General features: G+C 36.4%; 1 protein-coding gene across 1 annotated transcript in view; it reads left to right on the top strand.

The window, feature by feature from the left end:
• Window positions 1-18,124, top strand: part of BRIP1 (BRCA1 interacting DNA helicase 1) — a 407,553-nt gene that overhangs the window by 161,292 nt on the left and 228,137 nt on the right. Inside the window, 1 exon segment of the mRNA XM_077165000.1 lies at window positions 14,311-14,601. Within this exon segment, the coding sequence (XP_077021115.1) occupies window positions 14,311-14,601 (291 nt within the window).

Consider the following 18,124-nt stretch of genomic DNA (forward strand, 5'->3'; position numbering starts at 1 on the left):
TTTCCCTTGTATGTGATGGATTGTTTTTTCTCTTGCTGCTTTCAAGATCCTCTCTTTCTCTTTGATCTCTGACATTCTAACTAGTAAGTGTCTTAGAGAACGCCTATTTGGATCTATTCTCTTTGGGGTGCGCTCCCCTTCTTGGATCTGTAATTTTAGGTCTTTCATAAGAGTTGGGAAATTTTCAGTGATAATTTCTTCCATTAGTTTTTCTCCTCCTTTTCCCTTCTCTTCTCCTTCTGGGACACCCACAACAGGTATATTTGTGCGCTTTATATTATCATTCAATTCCCTGAGCCCCTGGTCAAATTTTCCCATTCTTTTCCCTATAGTTTCTGTTTCTTGTTGGATTTCATTGTTCCATCCTCCAGTTCACTAATTCTAACCTCTGTCTCTTGAAATCTACCATTGTAGGTTTCCATTGTTTTTTTTCATCTCTTCTACTGTATCTTTCATTCCCATAAGTTCTGTGATTTGTTTTTTCAGACTTTCCATTTCTTCTTTTTGTTCATCCCTTGCCTTCTTCATGTCCTCCCTCAATTTATTGATTTGGTTTTTGAAGAGGTTTTCCATTTCTGTTCGTATATTCAGAATTAGTTGTCTCAGCTCCTGTATCTCATTTGAACTATTGGTTTATTCCTTTGACTGGGCCATATCTTCAATTTTCCTGGTGTGATTTGTTATTTTTTGTTGGTGTCTGGACATTTAATTAACTTAATTAGTTTATTCTGGAGATTGCTCTCCCATCCTGCCCGTATGTGATGCTTGTCTGTCTGCGGGTCCCACCGGCAAAATATGTTGTGGCTCCTTTAACTTTGGAAGGCTCTCCCTGCTGGGTGCGTGCTCGAAACAGAGGAGAGGTTGTAGGCTGGTTTTAATGGCTTCAAATTGCGAAGCCCTGGAATCTGAATTCCTTGAGAGAGGGCTTCCGCCTGAGTTGCGTTTATCTTTCCCGTGGGGAAATTTCAGGTGGTAGACAGCCCTGAAAGCAGCCTGTTTCTGTGCCTGAGGCAGTTTCAGCCTGTGTAATCCCGGCACCGAGTCCAGATGGAATCAAGCCTCTTCAGAAAAAACCGCAGAAGGCTCCGCTTCATCCCCTTTCCTCCCTTTCAGTCAGCCCAATAGACGACTTCCGCATTGATCAGTTTTGCCTCAGTTGGGGCCCATTTGTAGCAGTCAAAATTTGTTTGTTAATGCCACTATTGGTGTTTGGTTGGACCCAGTCCCTGCCACTGTTGGAGACTCCTTCCTTTCCCTGTGGGAAGCCGCCCATGGGAGAGGGGAGCCGGTTGCCGGCCCCCACAGCTTGGGGAGCTCGCCGTTCCGAGACTCGCAGCCAGTCCCAGAAGCCGCCTGTGAGGGAGGGGCGCCGGCCGCCGGCCGCCACGTCTTTGGAAGCCCGTCTCTCTGAGACCTGCAGCCGGTCCAGAAAGCCACCTGTGGGGGAGGGACGCCGGTCGCCGGCCACCGCGGCTGGCGAACTTGCTTTTCCAACACCCGCAGCCTGTCCGGGAAGCTGCTTGTGAGGGAGGGGCGCCGGCTGCCGTCCTCCGCAGTTTGGGAAAGTGCACGCAGCTCGGGAAACTCACTGTTGCGGAGTCTCACAGCCGGTGCATCTGGTCCAGACTGGGGTGCGCTGTGTGTCCGGTCTCTGTTGTGGCTCCGGGAGCTGTTCTGTACTGTTTCTGGTTATTTAGTAGTTGTTCTTGAGGACGAACGATAACGCGCGCACCTTACTAAGCCGCCATCTTGGCCGCACCTCACTACAGATTTTTGAATGTTGATCTTGTAATCTGCCACTTTGCTGTACTCGTTTATTAGCTCTAGTCATTTTGCTGTGGATTTTTCAGGTGTTCGACATATATTATCATATCATCTGCAAACAGTGATAGTTTGTCTTCTTCCTTTCCAATTTGTCTGTGAAATTTTAATCTCTCATGGAGTTTTGAAGGACAGTTTGGCTGGGTACAAAATTCTTGGCTTAAAGTCTTTCTTTTTCAGGATCTCAAATACATCATACCACTGCCTTCTCACCTCCATAGTGCCAACTGAGTATCCAAACTCAGTCTTATGTGGTTTCCCTTGTATGTAGTAGATTGTTTTTCTCTTGCCGCTTTCAGGATTTCTGTTTTTCTTCAACATTTTACAGACTAATTAGTGTGTGTCTTGGGGAGGGTGTATTTGGATTTATTGTATTTGGAGTTCATTGGGCTTCTTTGATTTGGATATTTATGTCCTTAAAGGAATTGGAAAGTTTCCCCCCATTATATCCTCTACTAATCTTCCTAGCCCTTTATTCTTCTCTTCTCCTTTTGGGATGCTGTTTTTGCTTTATTTTTGCCCCTTGTTTTGTCCATATTTTCCTGAGATCCACTTCAAATTTTCCTATCTTTTTTGCCATTTTCTTTTTGTTTGTTCAAAATTAGTTGTTCTGCCCTTTAGTTTGCTTATTCTTTCTTCTGCCTTTTCAAATCTGCTGTTGTGTGTCTCTAGCATATTTTTAATTTTGTCTATAGCATCTTTAACCTCATGATATCTGCTATTTTTCTATTCTTTTAAATTCCTCTTTATGCTCTTCTAGTGTCTTTTTTCCTTTTTCTTTCTCTTTTTTGCATGGGCAGGCTCTGGGCATCCAACCTGGGTCTCCGGCGTGACAGGTGAGAATTCTGCCACTGAGCCACCATTTTATCACCCTCTTATGAACTGTTTTTGCTATCCTTTATGTCATTAGGCATCCCACTGATTTTATTTAGTAGAATTATATGAACATCTTTGATTAGTTATTCCAAAGTTTGTGTCTTCTCCAGTGTTTTAATTTGCTCATTAGTTAGGCTATATCTGTCTGCATCTTCCTATGTTAGTGATCTTCTTTTGCCTTCTTGGCATGTGAATATCTAGATAGGATTACTTTGAGATTTTTATTTCCTTCCGTTGTCTAAAGCTTTGTATTTGTGGGATGGATGTGGAATAGGATATGGGGCACAACAGTGTGGTGACAGGTTGCATTACTGTTGTAGGCACAGGTTCAGGATGTTACAGTGGTGCCTGTGGGTCTGGGGTGTGGGGCGTGGGGTTGTGGAGGTGAGGTGCAGGGGTGTGGGTGCTGGGTGCAACTCAAACAGGCCTTGGAGCGCAGGAGCAGGGTGCAGTGTAGGAGACACAGACCTAGGGCTCAGTGGTAGGGTGATGGGAGGGTGAGTGGAAAGCATGGGGACTGGTGTTGCAGGCAGGATGTGGGTGGGTGTGGGGGTCGCGGGTATCAGGGTGTGAGGCGGGTGACCGAGAGGTCTCAGCACAGGGAGGGCAGGGAGCGGGTTGTTCCTTACATGGGGGCAGGTTTCCAGAGGACCTGGAATGCCGATGTATAAGTGCGTAGTGATGGGGCACAAGTGGCAGGGGTTGAAGGACATGGGTCGGGGCGGGTGGTGTCAGGTGGGTGGGCTCCTGGCATGTGTGTGTAGGTGTGAGGGAGTTGGGGTAGGTGTGTGCATGACAAGAGCTATGTGCACATATATGCACATGAGCACCTGACAGGTGTGGGAGTAGAACACTTGTGCCCCGAGTGGGGCAAGTGTATGTACCTGTGTGGGGAAGGGGGCAGGGGTCAAGATGTTGGTGCATGGATGCATGGGCGCCCAGCGATGAGTTCGTAGCTGTGTCTGTGTGCGTAGCATGGGTCTATGGGGCCACGCCCTAGTGTGTGCAGGTCAAGTGGGCAGGGCCCTGGTGTGTGCGTGCGCAGTGCTTGGGCAGCATACTGGGCTTGTGTGTGCGTGGACTGGGGCGTGTGTGGCTTAGATGCACAGGTCAGCACTTGCCCAGAGCTTTGGGGTGTGGCCTAGGTTTGTGCCTGCACGGATCTGGGAGGGCCTTATGCTAATGTACACATGCATAGAGCTCAGGGGTTCTGAGTGGGGTTGTGTGACTGTACAGGCTAGGGGCAGGTGTGGCCTGGCTATGAAGATGAATGCCTGCATACTGGATGCACTGGCATCTACCTATAGGGGACAGAGAGGAGGAGGTGTGGGTCAAGTGGCTGAGCGCCTGTACTTAAGTCTTGGGGGCGCTGGGTGAGAGTGTGTACTCGTGAGGTAGAAGTGGGTTGGGTTGGGATAAGTGTAAGCACATTCAGGGCAGGTGTGTAGGGTGGGGACACACAGGTGTGGGGCTTGGACTGGGGACACTTGGAGCCTGATGGGGGAAGCAGGTGGTGGGTTCATTTGTGTGTGTGGGAGGAGTCACAGGACAGGGGTGGGTGTGCGTGAGGTTAGTGCATGCAGGGAACATGGCTTGGCTTCTTACTCGTTCCCTCGGTACATTCCTGAGGGCTCCGGATTTCTCTTTCAAAAGTGGCTTGTTAAGCTGTTTGCATTAGCTGGAAGGTCTCCGGTTCTCTGCATCTCAGTTCTTCAGCTTTTGCAACCAGGCCTTCCTTATGTGTGTTAGAAGACCCTCCCAAGTCATTTACACCCTGGTATCGCTGCTCCCATCACCTTCCCATCCCTGCTCTAGCTGTTCCCTGGAGCAGGGGTGAACTGGACTTCTCCTATTCTGCCATCTTCCTGGAGCTCCTCCTGTGTTTTAATTTGGTGATTTGGCTTGACCACATCTTCTTGGTTCTTCATGTGCTTTAGTGATTTTTTTTTGTTGACTTTTCAGTGTTTAATTATCTGGATATGGTTATTTTCAAAGTCGATTTCCTCACTTGTCTAAGATTTTGTAGTTGCCCAAATTTGTGTAGAAGGTCTCCTTTAGCATTTGGGTTGGTCGGTAATTCCCCATTAAACCAAGGCTGGGATTTCACACAGCAGGTGCAACTCTAATTGGTGATCTGTTAAAAGCTAGGGAGAGATACAGTTTGTCAGAGTGGACTTTCTTGTCTTCCCAGCAGATGGTGTTCTTGGGCCCCCTCTTCCCCTCAGGCCTGCTTCTCCCCCACTGCGTCAGCTGGCTGGGCAGAGTGAAGACTGAGTGTAAGTCCAGTGAAGGCTGCAGGTCTTTGTGTGCCCTGAAAGCCACCAACTCCTGGCATGGGGGGTTGGAGATGGGCAGTGGGCACCTCAGTGGAAAATCTGCTTGTGGGTATGATGGTTCTGGTTGTCCCCAGACTCTCTCATGGAATGACTTTGAGTTGTGTGGCTGAGAATTTCAGTTTTCCCCTGTCCACAGTCTGGGATTGCCTAGTAGTGTGAAACAGTTTGCTCCCTCATCCCCTCTTCTGCATTTGTTCACAACATGACATTTCACGGTTTTTGAGTGGTTCAAATTTATAAAAATCTGTGCAGCCACTCAAAACATGATTGTCAGCTAGATATGGGTTGTGGGCTAAAATAAAAGAAATAATTTATTTTAGTGAATAAAATAAATAATTTTATTTTAGTGGTAGTTTAGGTGGGATGGACGGCAAATGTTTGTGCCTAATATACTGTATTGTACTAGAAGACTCATGTTTTCAGTTTTTATGTATTAATTTTTAATCTATCTATAAGTTCTTTTTACCTGAAGTGGGAGGCAAGAGCAACTAATTTTTCCTCCAAATAGGTCAATTGTTGAAATATTAGTTGAATTATATCCCCACTGATTTAAAATGCCATCTGACTTAATCATGGGTGGTTTTCTTTTAAGAACTAGAAACCTATCAAAGAAATATGGATAGGAGATACAACTGTTCTCATTGGATCTCAAAAGTTTTTAGGCAGATTTTCCTCTTCTGTTTGGTCCTCCAAGTGTTTTATCTCTGCCTCTCTCTGCATAGTTCTTTCTGCTTACTTGTCCTCTTTCATATGAACTTCTTATAGACATTTCATAACGAAAGCCTTAAAAGCTACAAAATGTTCTGGTTCTGTTTTCTGTAATTAATCAACACAATCTAAATGTCTCAAAAGCAAATTTCAAGGAAAGTAAATCTAATTGGTTTTAGCTGTAAGGCACCTTTCCCTGTTCCAATCAGCTATTCCTGGGAATATGACTGGGCATGTTCATGTGTTATTAAAGTGGATATTAGCCCACCCTTTCAGCAGGGCCTGTAGAAGATGAGCTGTTTTTAGAGTAAAGGCTGGGCACTTGGCCAAAGAATTACCTAATACAACATCTTTATCATACATACTAAATTCTTTCATACATATGAATAAACACCCCCCTTGTCTTTTTCTAAAAAATTCTTATTCTCACCAGTTCATTTTCTAGATTAAATTTAGAAACATTTTTTAGATTATATATAAAAAGAATCTTAGAGGGATTCTGATTGAAATTAAGACAAAGATTAGGAAAACAAGTTTTCTAACCTACAAAAATTATGGACCCAATTTTCATAAGCTTGCAATCCGAAGAACCTGTTTTAACATATAGACTTGACTTTTATAGTATACTTTTGCCATTTCTTCTTTAAGTTGAATTTACAAAGAGCTAAGATAAATATTTCACACAGAGAGAGAGAGACTTTGAATGATCTTTGCAACTCTATAGACTCTAAAGCCTCTGGTAATACTTTAGAGTTATGCTGTCTGGTATGTTAGCCACTGGCTACTTGTGGCTATTTATTTAAATCAAAATTGAAAATTCAGCTCCTCAGTTTCATTAATCACATTTTGAGTGCTCATTAGCTACACATGGCTAGTGACAAGAAAATTGGATAGTACATATATGGAACATTTCCATCATTGCAGAAAGATCTATTGGGTAGAGCTGCTTTAGAGACTGGGTAGTCTTTAAAGAGATAATAACTTGGTTATATGATTTTTATTGCTCCTGAAAGAAGTAGAAACCTGTATTTTATATAGATTTTGTTTATAGCATTTTGGTCAATATATGGGAGATAACTTTTGTTTTCTTATTTTAAAAGTTAGGTTCATTGAAGAAAAATTTTAAATACCATAATACCAAAATACCATAAAGAAGAAAATAAAATCTAGCTGCAATCCCAAAGAATAGGATTAAAATTGTTTTATTAGAGAAGTAGCAGTTTTAAAAAAGTCATGCAGAAAATACAGAGTTCCCATATACTTGCCCCTCTTTACACATGCAGTTTTCCATATTATTCCTTTGCATTAGTGTGGTACATTTGTTAAAATTGATGAAACGATATTATTATAATTACTATTAACTGTAACCCATCATTTACATTAGGGTTCACTGTGTTGTGCAGTCCAATAGTTTTAAAAAATTTTACCAAAAAAAAATAGGATTTCTAAAAGCCTTTTTGAGATTTCTATACAAGTGTACAGTTGGATTAGTTTTCATCAACTTAATAATACATGTATGTCTTCTTACCACAGTATCTCCATCCTCATTCTTCTCGATTCATCCTCTTGTTAGGATTTCTTAATTACAGAATTTTGTTCAAGAAGGGCACATAAGTATATTTCTTATTGCATCATATCAGAAGGCTCGTGATGCCAGTTTGTCCCACTACTTACGACTAAGTTTTAGTTTTAGTTTTATGGCTAAGTTTTATCATTTGTTAAGGTGGTAATCTCTCTGTAATAAAGGCACATTTCTCTTCGTAATTAATAAATAATCTGTGGTGTGATATTTGGAGACCACGTGAATATCCTATTCCCCAATAATTTTAGCATCAATTTATATAACTTGCCTGAATCAATTATTATATGGGAGTTGTATAATGGGTGATTAAAAAATTTCTATCTTTCTGTTTACATTTATTAGCTGGCAGTCTTCTGTAAGGAGGAACTCCCCCCTCATTCCCTCCTATGTTTCTTTTTCTTTTTTTCTGGTTATAAACACCCTAGCTAATTATGAAATTGTTTAGTGTGACTCATCACTATACTTTGAGACTAATTGCTGTAATCACATCTGTGTAAAATGTTGCGAGAATCTGTATAAAGTGCCAGGATAATTTTCTGTATTATAGCGAGTTGATCATCTTTACAATATGTTCTTAAACTGAGAATTCTTATGAAATGATTGTTATAGTATAAATTTTGATGAAAACCACACTGCTTTGGATTTTTAAAATTAATTTTACTGAAAGATAAACTTTTCAGAAACTGGGGCAGCTGTGTTAAGGAATCTCCCATTTACACTAGGCAAGAAAGTAAACAGTAAGTGGAGAGTAGGGTAACAAACACTTATGGTATCAAAAAACAACCGTGAAAAGGATCTGTCTTAATGTGCTAGCCCACTGCAGTTTAACATATTGCTTACAACCTTCACAATAGAAGTTGAGTGACTTCAGTTACACATTCCAGGAGACTGGCAGTCTGTTACAATCAGAGTCTGAACTTTACAGCAGGCTAATTTACAGCGATGGGATGAAGAAAGTTGTGGATTTTTATTACACACTCTCACCTGACACTGTATCTGATCCCTTACCTGCTGATTGACATCTTGAATGAGCTCTTTGAAGCCAGTTCCAGCTTAATTAAAACGTTTGCTTGGTTAGCAGTGATCTGTGAAAGCCTGTGATAAATATTGAATCAGGTTCACCTGCTGGTTGCTGTGAGTGGATAAACAGCTGCTTTGTGCAGTTTAATCATGAAACTGCGGCAGTAGGGTACTACTGTTTGAGTTTTTTAAAAAAGAATAGTGGAAAGCTATAGTTATGTCACTTCTGCTGTCTTACTAGAATGTGTGCGTATGTGAGAACTTGCTCAGTAGCTATTCAGCACCTGTTAGATGGCTTGGACAGTAGCAAATGGTTAATATAGATTAACAATAAACCCTCTTTTTTATGACTCAAAGATCATAATAAAATTATATGTTTATTTTTCTTTTTACCATTCGTTTTTTTCGAAATAAAAAAAGAGCAATATTTTGCCCTTTTTACCTAGTTAACTGGTAGAGGAAAATGACTGTTAAAGCTTTGGGTTTACAGATTTAAAGTTATGAATTTCAGCTTCTCTGCAAATTTATCATGTATTTTTGGAAATGTGAAGAACTTTTTTAGGTTTTACTTTTTAAAATTTGTAAAATGGAGTTAGAAATAAAAATTAGTTAACTATTTAAATATTGTAACCTTATAATAATATATAGGTAATCAGCAAACATTAAACTAGAAATGAGTTTACAATCATGAAAGACGTTTTATAAAATTAGGTTCTTTTGAATCAACTTGTTTTTTTCCTTTACAGAATAAATGTGTTCTGGTCAAGTTAGATTTTTTTGAAACCTGTTTTCTATTTGATTTCTACTATAAAATCTGACAAATTTTGGAATGCAGTTGTGACCCAAATCAGTCATTATACCCTTTGAGCACCTGACGAAAGTTATGGACATTTCTCTTTCTAGAAATGCATACAAACTCATGTGTATAGTTTTTGGTTATCTCACACCCTTTATAGCATGCCACTGAATTAGGAACAAAATTTATTAGTATGAAAGGATTAAAATAATAGCTGTTCTGTTTTATAAAAAACCAGAATGGAGTATGTTTGTTGGGTTGTTTCTTGTGCAGAACTCCTAGCATTTTTCCAAGTTTATTGTTAGCTGTAATCCTTAGCTCCAGGGATTACATGCCATGGTGAGAATTCCTAATTCTCCAATTAAAGTTTCCATATTTTTATACCTGTACTCAATTTGTTTGAATCTTACGAGAATAAAATGCTCATTCTGTTCAATGTAGTTTTTTGATATTCATCTCTGCTGTTATATGCAACTCTGGTTCATTATTTCTTCACATTCCACTGGTTGAAAAATTGAACCCCACAATTTATATATTTTTCTTTTGAGATGCCTAGCTTATTTTCTTCATTAAAAAATGATGCAACGGGAGACAGATTTTGGGCCATTAGACTGTCTGCTCTTCTGCTACATGTAATAAATTCTTTCTCTCTTTGAAAAAAAAAATGATGCAATGAATATTCCTTTTGTATCTGTCTTAACATGCAAGTTTTTCTCTAGTTTGTGTACCTAGCAGTGACATACTGGGTCAAAGGGTATATGTATCTTTGATTTCACTAGATTACCAATTTTTCTCCCCAGAGTGGATATACCAATTTGCACTTGGATCTACAATGTGAGAGTTGCTGCATATCATCTCCAAAACCCTATCTGCTGCATGGAATGGAGTGTGATTATGATATTAATTTGCCTTTTCCTAAATTTTCTTAATTATTAATTACTGGTGAGGTCAAATATCTTTTTAGCTTTTCCATCCTTAGATTTGTCTGCTTTGGCCACTTGTTGGATTTATCTTTTAAAAATTGATCTGTTGAAGTGAATAAAAAAGTATTTGCAAAGTCAGTCCCCTTTGGGGAATGGTGAGAAAAGGGGAAAATTCAACTTCCCCAAATAGAGAATTCTTGATATTTTCACAAGCAGTGGGGACAACCAAAGCAGTAGGCTGAGCCCCCAATCTTGGGATTTGTTCAGATGAAACTTAACCGCACAAAGGAAAGGCTAAGCCTACTTAAAATTAGGCCTAAGAGTCACCCCCAGGGAACCTCTTTTGTTGCTCAGATGTGGCCTCTCTTTCTCAGCCAACAGGACAAGCAAACTCACTGCCCTCCCTCTCTCTACATGGGGCATGACTCCCAGGGGTGTGGACCTTCGTGCCAAGATGGGACAGAAATCCTAGAATGATCTGGGACTCAGCATCAAGGGATTGAGAAAACCTTCTAGACTAAAAGGGGGAAGAGAGAAATGAAACAAAATAAAGTGTCAATGGCTGAGAGATTCCAGAGTTGAGAGGTTATCCTGGAGGTTATTCTTATGCATTATATAGATACACCTTTTTAGTTAAGGTGTAATGGAGAGGCTGGAGGGAACTGCCTGAAAATGCAGAGCTGTGTTCCAGTAGCCATGTTTCTTGAAGATGGTTGTTTAATGATATGGCTTTTACAGTGTGACTGTGTGATTGTGGAAACTTTGTATCTGATGCTCCTTTTATCTGTGGTGTGGACAGATGAGTAAAACATATGGATTAAAAATAAGTAAATCATAGGGGAAACAAATGTTAAAATAAATTTAGTAGATTGAAAAAATAATTAAAAAAATGGTGACCTCTTAAAGAAAATTGATCTTTTGTAGTTCTTGAAATGTTATGATTATTTATCTTAATTGGTTATATGCATTATCCATATCTTCTCCCTGCTCTGCTTTTTTTTTTTTTCTGGCAGGGAGTGTGTTTTCAAATAGAAGTAAAAATATACTTCTATACTTTTCAAATAGTTATTTTAAAAACTATTTCTAATTATTTCAGATATTAAGGGTGGGAGAAGAAATCATCTCTTACAGAATTTGATTGTTATTCAGTGTAGCCATTTGCAGCTCTTAAGAGATTACAGGTTTTGGAAACCCATGTGTTTTTATCTCTCTTGACCTTCTGATATATTGGCGGAGACAGAATACTTTTCAATTTATTCTCCAGTCTCCTAATATAATCTTTGTAAATTTAAAGAGCAAAAATAAAACATCTGTATGGAAGATGAACTTGACCATTTGTAAACAGGTGTTGCTTTGTTCAGAATTAATGCGAGGTATAAAATTATTTAATTTTATTCATCTAATTGTTTCAAGACTCTTAGGTCAAGGGTTTCAGAGAGAGAGAGAGAGATTGGCCATAAAGTTTTAGCCTATTAATTGGCTTAGGGGATATTTCTAAGGATCGTTTTTCTACAGCATTGAAAGTTGCTAGTTTTTGTACAAATACTTCCCTTTTGTTATTATATGAAAAACATTATGACGCTGTCGTCTACCTGCCGCATTTGGTGTATTCTGTTTTTAAATATTATTATACCAAACCCTTTAAATGGAAACTTCAATAGAAGATCTGTTCTGAAGAAATAATTGTTCTTTAATAATACAGGGAAAAAGAATCAACTTTCTTAATTTCCATCTTCTACTTTACTTTCCTAACCACCCTTTGAAAAACCATTTTCTTGAGAAGTCTGCTTTGAATTTATAAACAGTATAATTACTTCAGAGCACCCCACAAAAACACATATTTAATATAAAATCTGCAATGATTTATAATTTTCTCAATTATGGAATGAAAATTAAATGTACGTTACCTGGATAAAGCCACTCTAGTGGGAAGTTTTCTGAAACTAATTCTTGACCTTTTGTTTTTGTTGGTACAGGTACTAGCATAATATTTTAAGATAAGCAGATCCTTCATTTAAATTATTAGTATTGAAGTCTCCCTTTTAAAAATCAAGTTTCAAATACAAAGTAGTCGGTTATAAAACTGTCTGGTACCATCCTTTTTCATTAAAGATATGTTTGTATATGTATGAAGGTCTTCAAGTCATGCATTTAATATAGAAAGTTGACTTATTTTATATTTCTGTATTGTTTGAATTTTTTGTTCAGGAAAAATAGTGTAATTAATAACAAAAAGAGTTTGTGGTAAAATAATTAGGTATAATTGATATTGAGAGTATTACATCAAAAAGTAGGTTTTCCAGGCCTTGTGAAAAACTATTTAATTGGGATTACTTTTTTGTTCAGATATGTATTTCCATATATATGATGCATTGGGCCCTAGCTTTCTAATATTTGAGATGAATTTAATTATATATCATAGAAATATAAAAAGTGTAATTAAATGGAAAGATTGAGTGTATAATAAACTAATTCTGCTACCTAGTTATATTAATTCTTTTAGTATGTTAATTAATTAACATGATCATTTCAAAGGCCAAAAATAAATTTCATCAGAGATATCATGATATAATCTGCATTCCAATTTCTGTGACTATAAATTTTTGGAAATTGCAACGTATGTAACATACACCACATGTCAGCTGTTTCTTACCCTACTCTTTACAAGAGCCCCATTCATAACTCTTCTTTTTATCCTTTCAGTGAATAAGTAATTATTCAATATAGAAGGCAGGATATTTGGAACTGGCTATTTAAGGTGGCAGCACTCTGTAATGAAATCTGCTGTTACTGGCAACCTGAGAGGGGAATATAACAATTCCAGCATGGCTGTAACTTTATCTTCTTTGACTGACTGTTTATTTGGCACATCAGTGAACCTTTTATCCCAGTGAGTGACAGCTCCAGAAGGGTCACATTTACATCCATTCTATCATGTATTGTAATATTTAATGGCTGACAAGGTTGAATGGGACTGAGAGTAATTTGAACTTACTTTTCTACTGAGTTGAGGCTAAAAGACAGCTTGATCCCCAGTATTGTGGTGTAACATGCTATGACTTAGCATTTGTTTATGAAAGCTAATCTTACTGATTACAATTTTTAAAAAGTCTTCAGTTAAGTAGAGTTTTTGTTCTACTAAACTAAAACTCTCCAGTACAAATTCTTTTAAGCTACGGTGCTATAATTAGCTTTTTTTCCCATCAGTGACCACTTGTATAGTCATTTCACAGTATTTCTCTTAAATGAGAATTCATTCTGTCTCATTTGTTGTAGTAATCGAGGCTGAGAAGGGACTAATTATTAAGAACTCATATGTTTTAACATATAGCATTAAACTTTTTTTTTTTTTAGAATATAGAACTGGGAGAGAAAAATCAAGATAAATATTAGACTATATTCCTGATGTTCATATGGTGTTTTAGCAGATATTTATAAAACTATATCTATTAGGGAACTGAATTATGGATGAAATTGTCAAGGAAAAGCTGTCCCCAATAATGATTTTACTGGTGGGTTTGCATTCCATGACAGGTAGTTGAATTTCAGATGTACTTGTTTCACACAAGCAATCTGCCTTCATTATTAAATATTAATAGTTTGCATTACTTTTCTTACCTTTGCTGGGGAAGAATTTTCTCTCATTTTTTGGTGATACTTTAGATTCAACTTGAAATTTCTATTTTTCTGTAAAACTGTATTTAAATTTTTTTTTTTTGCATGGACAGGCACTGGGAATTGAACCCAGGTCTCTGGCATGGCAGTCAAGAATTCTGCTACTGAGTCACCATCACACTGCCCTAAAGCATTTTTTTTTAATTGGTAAATTATAGGATATTTTAATGTACCATGCTGTGAAAAATAAAAAGCACTATCAACGTTAATGTATAATATTAAAAAAAATTCATATGAACCCTAAGCAAAAATTAAATTTGTCTTTTTTTCTTATCGTTTTTATAATTTATGAAAGGGGAGAATTAAAATGTCCTTAAAACTGAAACTAGGTATTGTGAATGGGAGTGGAATGTTAGAAAGCATTGCAAACATAGGAACATCATTTTTAAAAGCATGAAAAGAGAACCAATTTGAAATGGAATTTATAAAGTTTTTAAAGGCAGGTTTAAGATATTTTGAAATTTCTCTTTATTTGACATTTATGATTCATTACTTATAGATCCTGATTCTGTGAGAAATTTGATAACATTTTTAATGGTAATCTAGGCAGTATCTTCTCTTTCTTTGTCACAGCCCCCTGGCCACTGTTCTAGGTGCACCTGTTCTACTAAACAAGGAAACAGTCAAGATTCTTCAAATACTGTTAAGAAGGATCGTGGGGGGATATCCAAGATACCCAAAATATATTTTGGAACACGCACCCACAAGCAGATTGCTCAGATTACCCGAGAGCTTCGGAGGACCGCATACTCAGGGGTCCCAATGACAATTCTTTCCAGCAGGGATCACACTTGTATCCATCCTGAAGTTGTTGGTAACTTCAACAGAAATGAAAAATGCATGGAATTGCTGGATGGAAAAAATGTGAGTAAAATTATTTTGTTTTAGACAAAAATAAGCTGAAAAGATTTATGTTACACAATATTTACTTTATATAATAATAATTAACTTATGAAAGTAAAAATAACTGCTAATATTAATATTTTTTGAAAACTAATTTATCGTATGAAAATCTTATCAAGTTTGAAATGATAGATTTTGGCTCTAAAGTTTAGGAATATTTAATTCCTTGAAACTTTTATTGTAGAAAAATATGTTTTCTTACTTTCTTCTTTTAAATCGTTGTACCAGAACTAGTCAAATATGGAAGATCTCATATGAGGAGATCTAATTAATATATTCTACATAAAAACTTTAATTAAAAATAGTTTATTTCAAATCCAAGCGAATTTTGAAATGTTTTTTACTTGAATGAGAAATTTAATGATTATCGGGCCTTAATTCTGATTGCTATAAACTTCTCTTTCAAAAAATTGTATTAAATGATTAACTTCAAAGAGTTGTCATTGGAGATTTTGAAATTTGTCAAATAAATCTAGAATAATATGTTTTCAGACCAGGTAAAATAGAGAATTTTTTCTTATTAAAAACTTACATGAGTTGAAAAAAAATTGTCAGTATTACTTTGGGTATCTGTGTACTGAGATGATAACTAATTAAAAATTAAAGTTTCAAGTCTGAAATCATACCGAGAAATGAATAGTGAGCCATAAATTGGTAGCAGATGAAATGACCAAGTTTTTAAAAGTTCTTTCTTTTACTAGTAATCTAGCAGAGTTGATTCTACACAAAAGATTATGAGCTGCAATCCCTAGAGTTTCATGTCGTTGATTTATCACCTCATTACCATAATAAGGCAAAGTATTTTGTATTATAGTTTTCTTTCTTAATGCTTTCTTTTATTAGATGAGAATTTAATCAAGCTTAAATTGGAGATACTCAAAAGATACTTTAATGGATGTTCAAACATTATGATGAGAATATGAAGTCTAAGTACTAAGGGACTCCATGGGAACAATTTATGTGAATTGTTCAGAGCCAAGAGAAGAATACAGAATTACTGAATCCAAACCATTGTTGAGATAATATGGTCATATTTATTTCTTTATAAATTCTTTGTTTCTAACAAGGAATATATTTTAAAAATTTGCTCAAAGAGAGAGAAAAACATAAAAAAGACAAAATGTTAAAAAAAAAATAGAGAAAAGCTCTTCCTGCCTAGAAATTTTATGCTTAGTAGACTTCTTTTCACAAGTGGGTAACATATCTGTTGAATTCCTCAAATTCTTGAAATTTGTTTTTGCCTATATAGTCTATGCAAGAAGATGTGCTAGTATTGTTTTTATGTCTTTTTATCTTTTTTTTAACTTATTGGAAAAATTATTATGTAATTTATTATGTATTTGTCACCCATTAGTAAAAGCAGACATACAACTGGAGATGGTATGTTAAACCTAAATAATCTTGTTTTATGTAATCCTCTAGAATCTTGCAGAGTTGGTTATGTTTTTTATTGGACTTTACTCTCACAAGTGTAGATCATGTAAAAATAAAAAAGTAATTCAGTAGACTTGCATGTTCAGAATTTTTCATTGGTGTTCAGTTTCAATTTTTAAATTGAAGGAAAATTTTAAAGGATTTTATTTTTGAATGTTAGCAATATAAATCATTGAGGATATCTTCTTGTGGTTGTTTTCCTTGACCTATTTGCTGCCTTAGTGTACTAGCATCATGAGCCTACATGAAAATTCTTTTTCTTGTTTCCAAGCCCTCAGAGTAATTTGGTATTGTAATGAGGGCCAATTACAAAGTCACCATAGGTGTCTGTGTTTACTATGGCTGAATTACCAAAGCGAAATGATAAATAGATAACTGACAATTTGAATAAGAAGAGCTTAAAGTGTGATAATGCTTTCAACTGACAGACTCCTTTCAGGGTTGTATTACACAACTAAAATGAGCTTTTCTGTTTTTGCTATCAGTCTGTACAGTAGTGTCACTCTGAGTGCCCTTAAAGTGTAAACTTTCTGATTTCTTGGCTTGATCCGAAAGCACATGTGTTTTTGTTCACTATTTGCTTTACTAAGATGACCTAGATTTGAAAAGTAATGCACTTATTTGTTAAAAATTTATTTTTGTTTCAGTTTTAAAAATCTGTGAGCCATAAATGACAAACCTAAAAGATTAGATATAGAAGAATAGCTATTTTTTAATTAAAATGAGCCTTAAAGGATCATTATTATAGACTCTGAAGGCATCCTAGTTACATTTTGTACAAAGATAAGCTTTAATAATAATAATTCCTAATAATAATGAGGAAGCAACTGGGAAGATGCTTGGAATGAAGAAATGGTGCATGTCCTATTGTTAAACTCAATGTACGTAATTTATAAAAGATACTTGGCTCATTTGTATGTGTCTCTGGCTCTTAGAATCATAGAATTTTAGAGTTAGGAGAAATATACCTAGAGGAGGTATAGTCAGTGAGTTAGAAGGAATCTTAAAAGGCTTAGTCACATGAGAAAAATAGCCCTGAGGTTTGCCCTGTGTCAGATAACTAATGAATGAGAAAGAAGAGACCAGAACCCAAGTTATCGTATTCCTAGTACATTGCTATTTGATTACTATAGGAAGAAAAACAAAAGATGGCATTATGGCATGGGGAAGTTAAAACAGCATGGAAGGTTAAAAGAATAGAGATTAAACAAAGTAAGTGAAAATAATGTAGAAAATGAACAAAATAACATAAGTTACGTGAATAAAAACCTTTGGGTGAACTAGTAGATTTCAACTCATCCTGTCTTGTCCATGATTTTTTGGCATTCTTGTATACGTTATGAGCCTTTTGTATTTTACTCTGTTTCTAGCAATTTCTAAGTACATTTGTGATATGATGTATGTTTTGAAAGCAGATTCTTTTTTTAGGTAGCTATGTAAAAGTACAAATATATATACATATATAGAACATATACATGTGAATATAATATAATTATTTTTCACTTGTTAAGGATTGTAACAGCAAACTGGGAAAGATGTATATTTTTATTTCAAAATCACATTATGGTTTTTTCTTTTATATGCTGTATGACAGAGTCACATTTCATTCTTTTTTCCATGTGAGTATTCCATTTTTGCAGCACCATTTGTTGAATTTTTTGTTGTTGATTTCTTTGTTTGTTTGAGAAGTGCATGGGCCAGAAATTGAACCTGGGTTTCCCGCATAGCAGGCAAGAATTCTGCCACTTTGTACCCCATATTATCTTTTTTGATACATGGAATTAATGAAAATAAATGACCAGTTATTCTACCATTTAGTCCCAAAGGACAATTGAAAAAGAAAAGAAATACAGGTTCACGGTTAGAAGATTCAAAATTACATAAAGGCATAGAATGAAGAGTTCTCCCTTTTCAGCCTCTTCCATTCCTCTAATCCTTCAAGGAAGCTACATACTATAAAGTCTTATATGTCTTCTTCTAGAACATTTTAAAAATGTATTTGTTATATGTGTATATATCCTTAAAAAAGTATTGTGAAATAATTTCAAAT

This window comes from Tamandua tetradactyla, chromosome 6 (genome assembly GCF_023851605.1).
Source record: "Tamandua tetradactyla isolate mTamTet1 chromosome 6, mTamTet1.pri, whole genome shotgun sequence".
Lineage (NCBI taxonomy): Eukaryota > Metazoa > Chordata > Mammalia > Pilosa > Myrmecophagidae > Tamandua > Tamandua tetradactyla.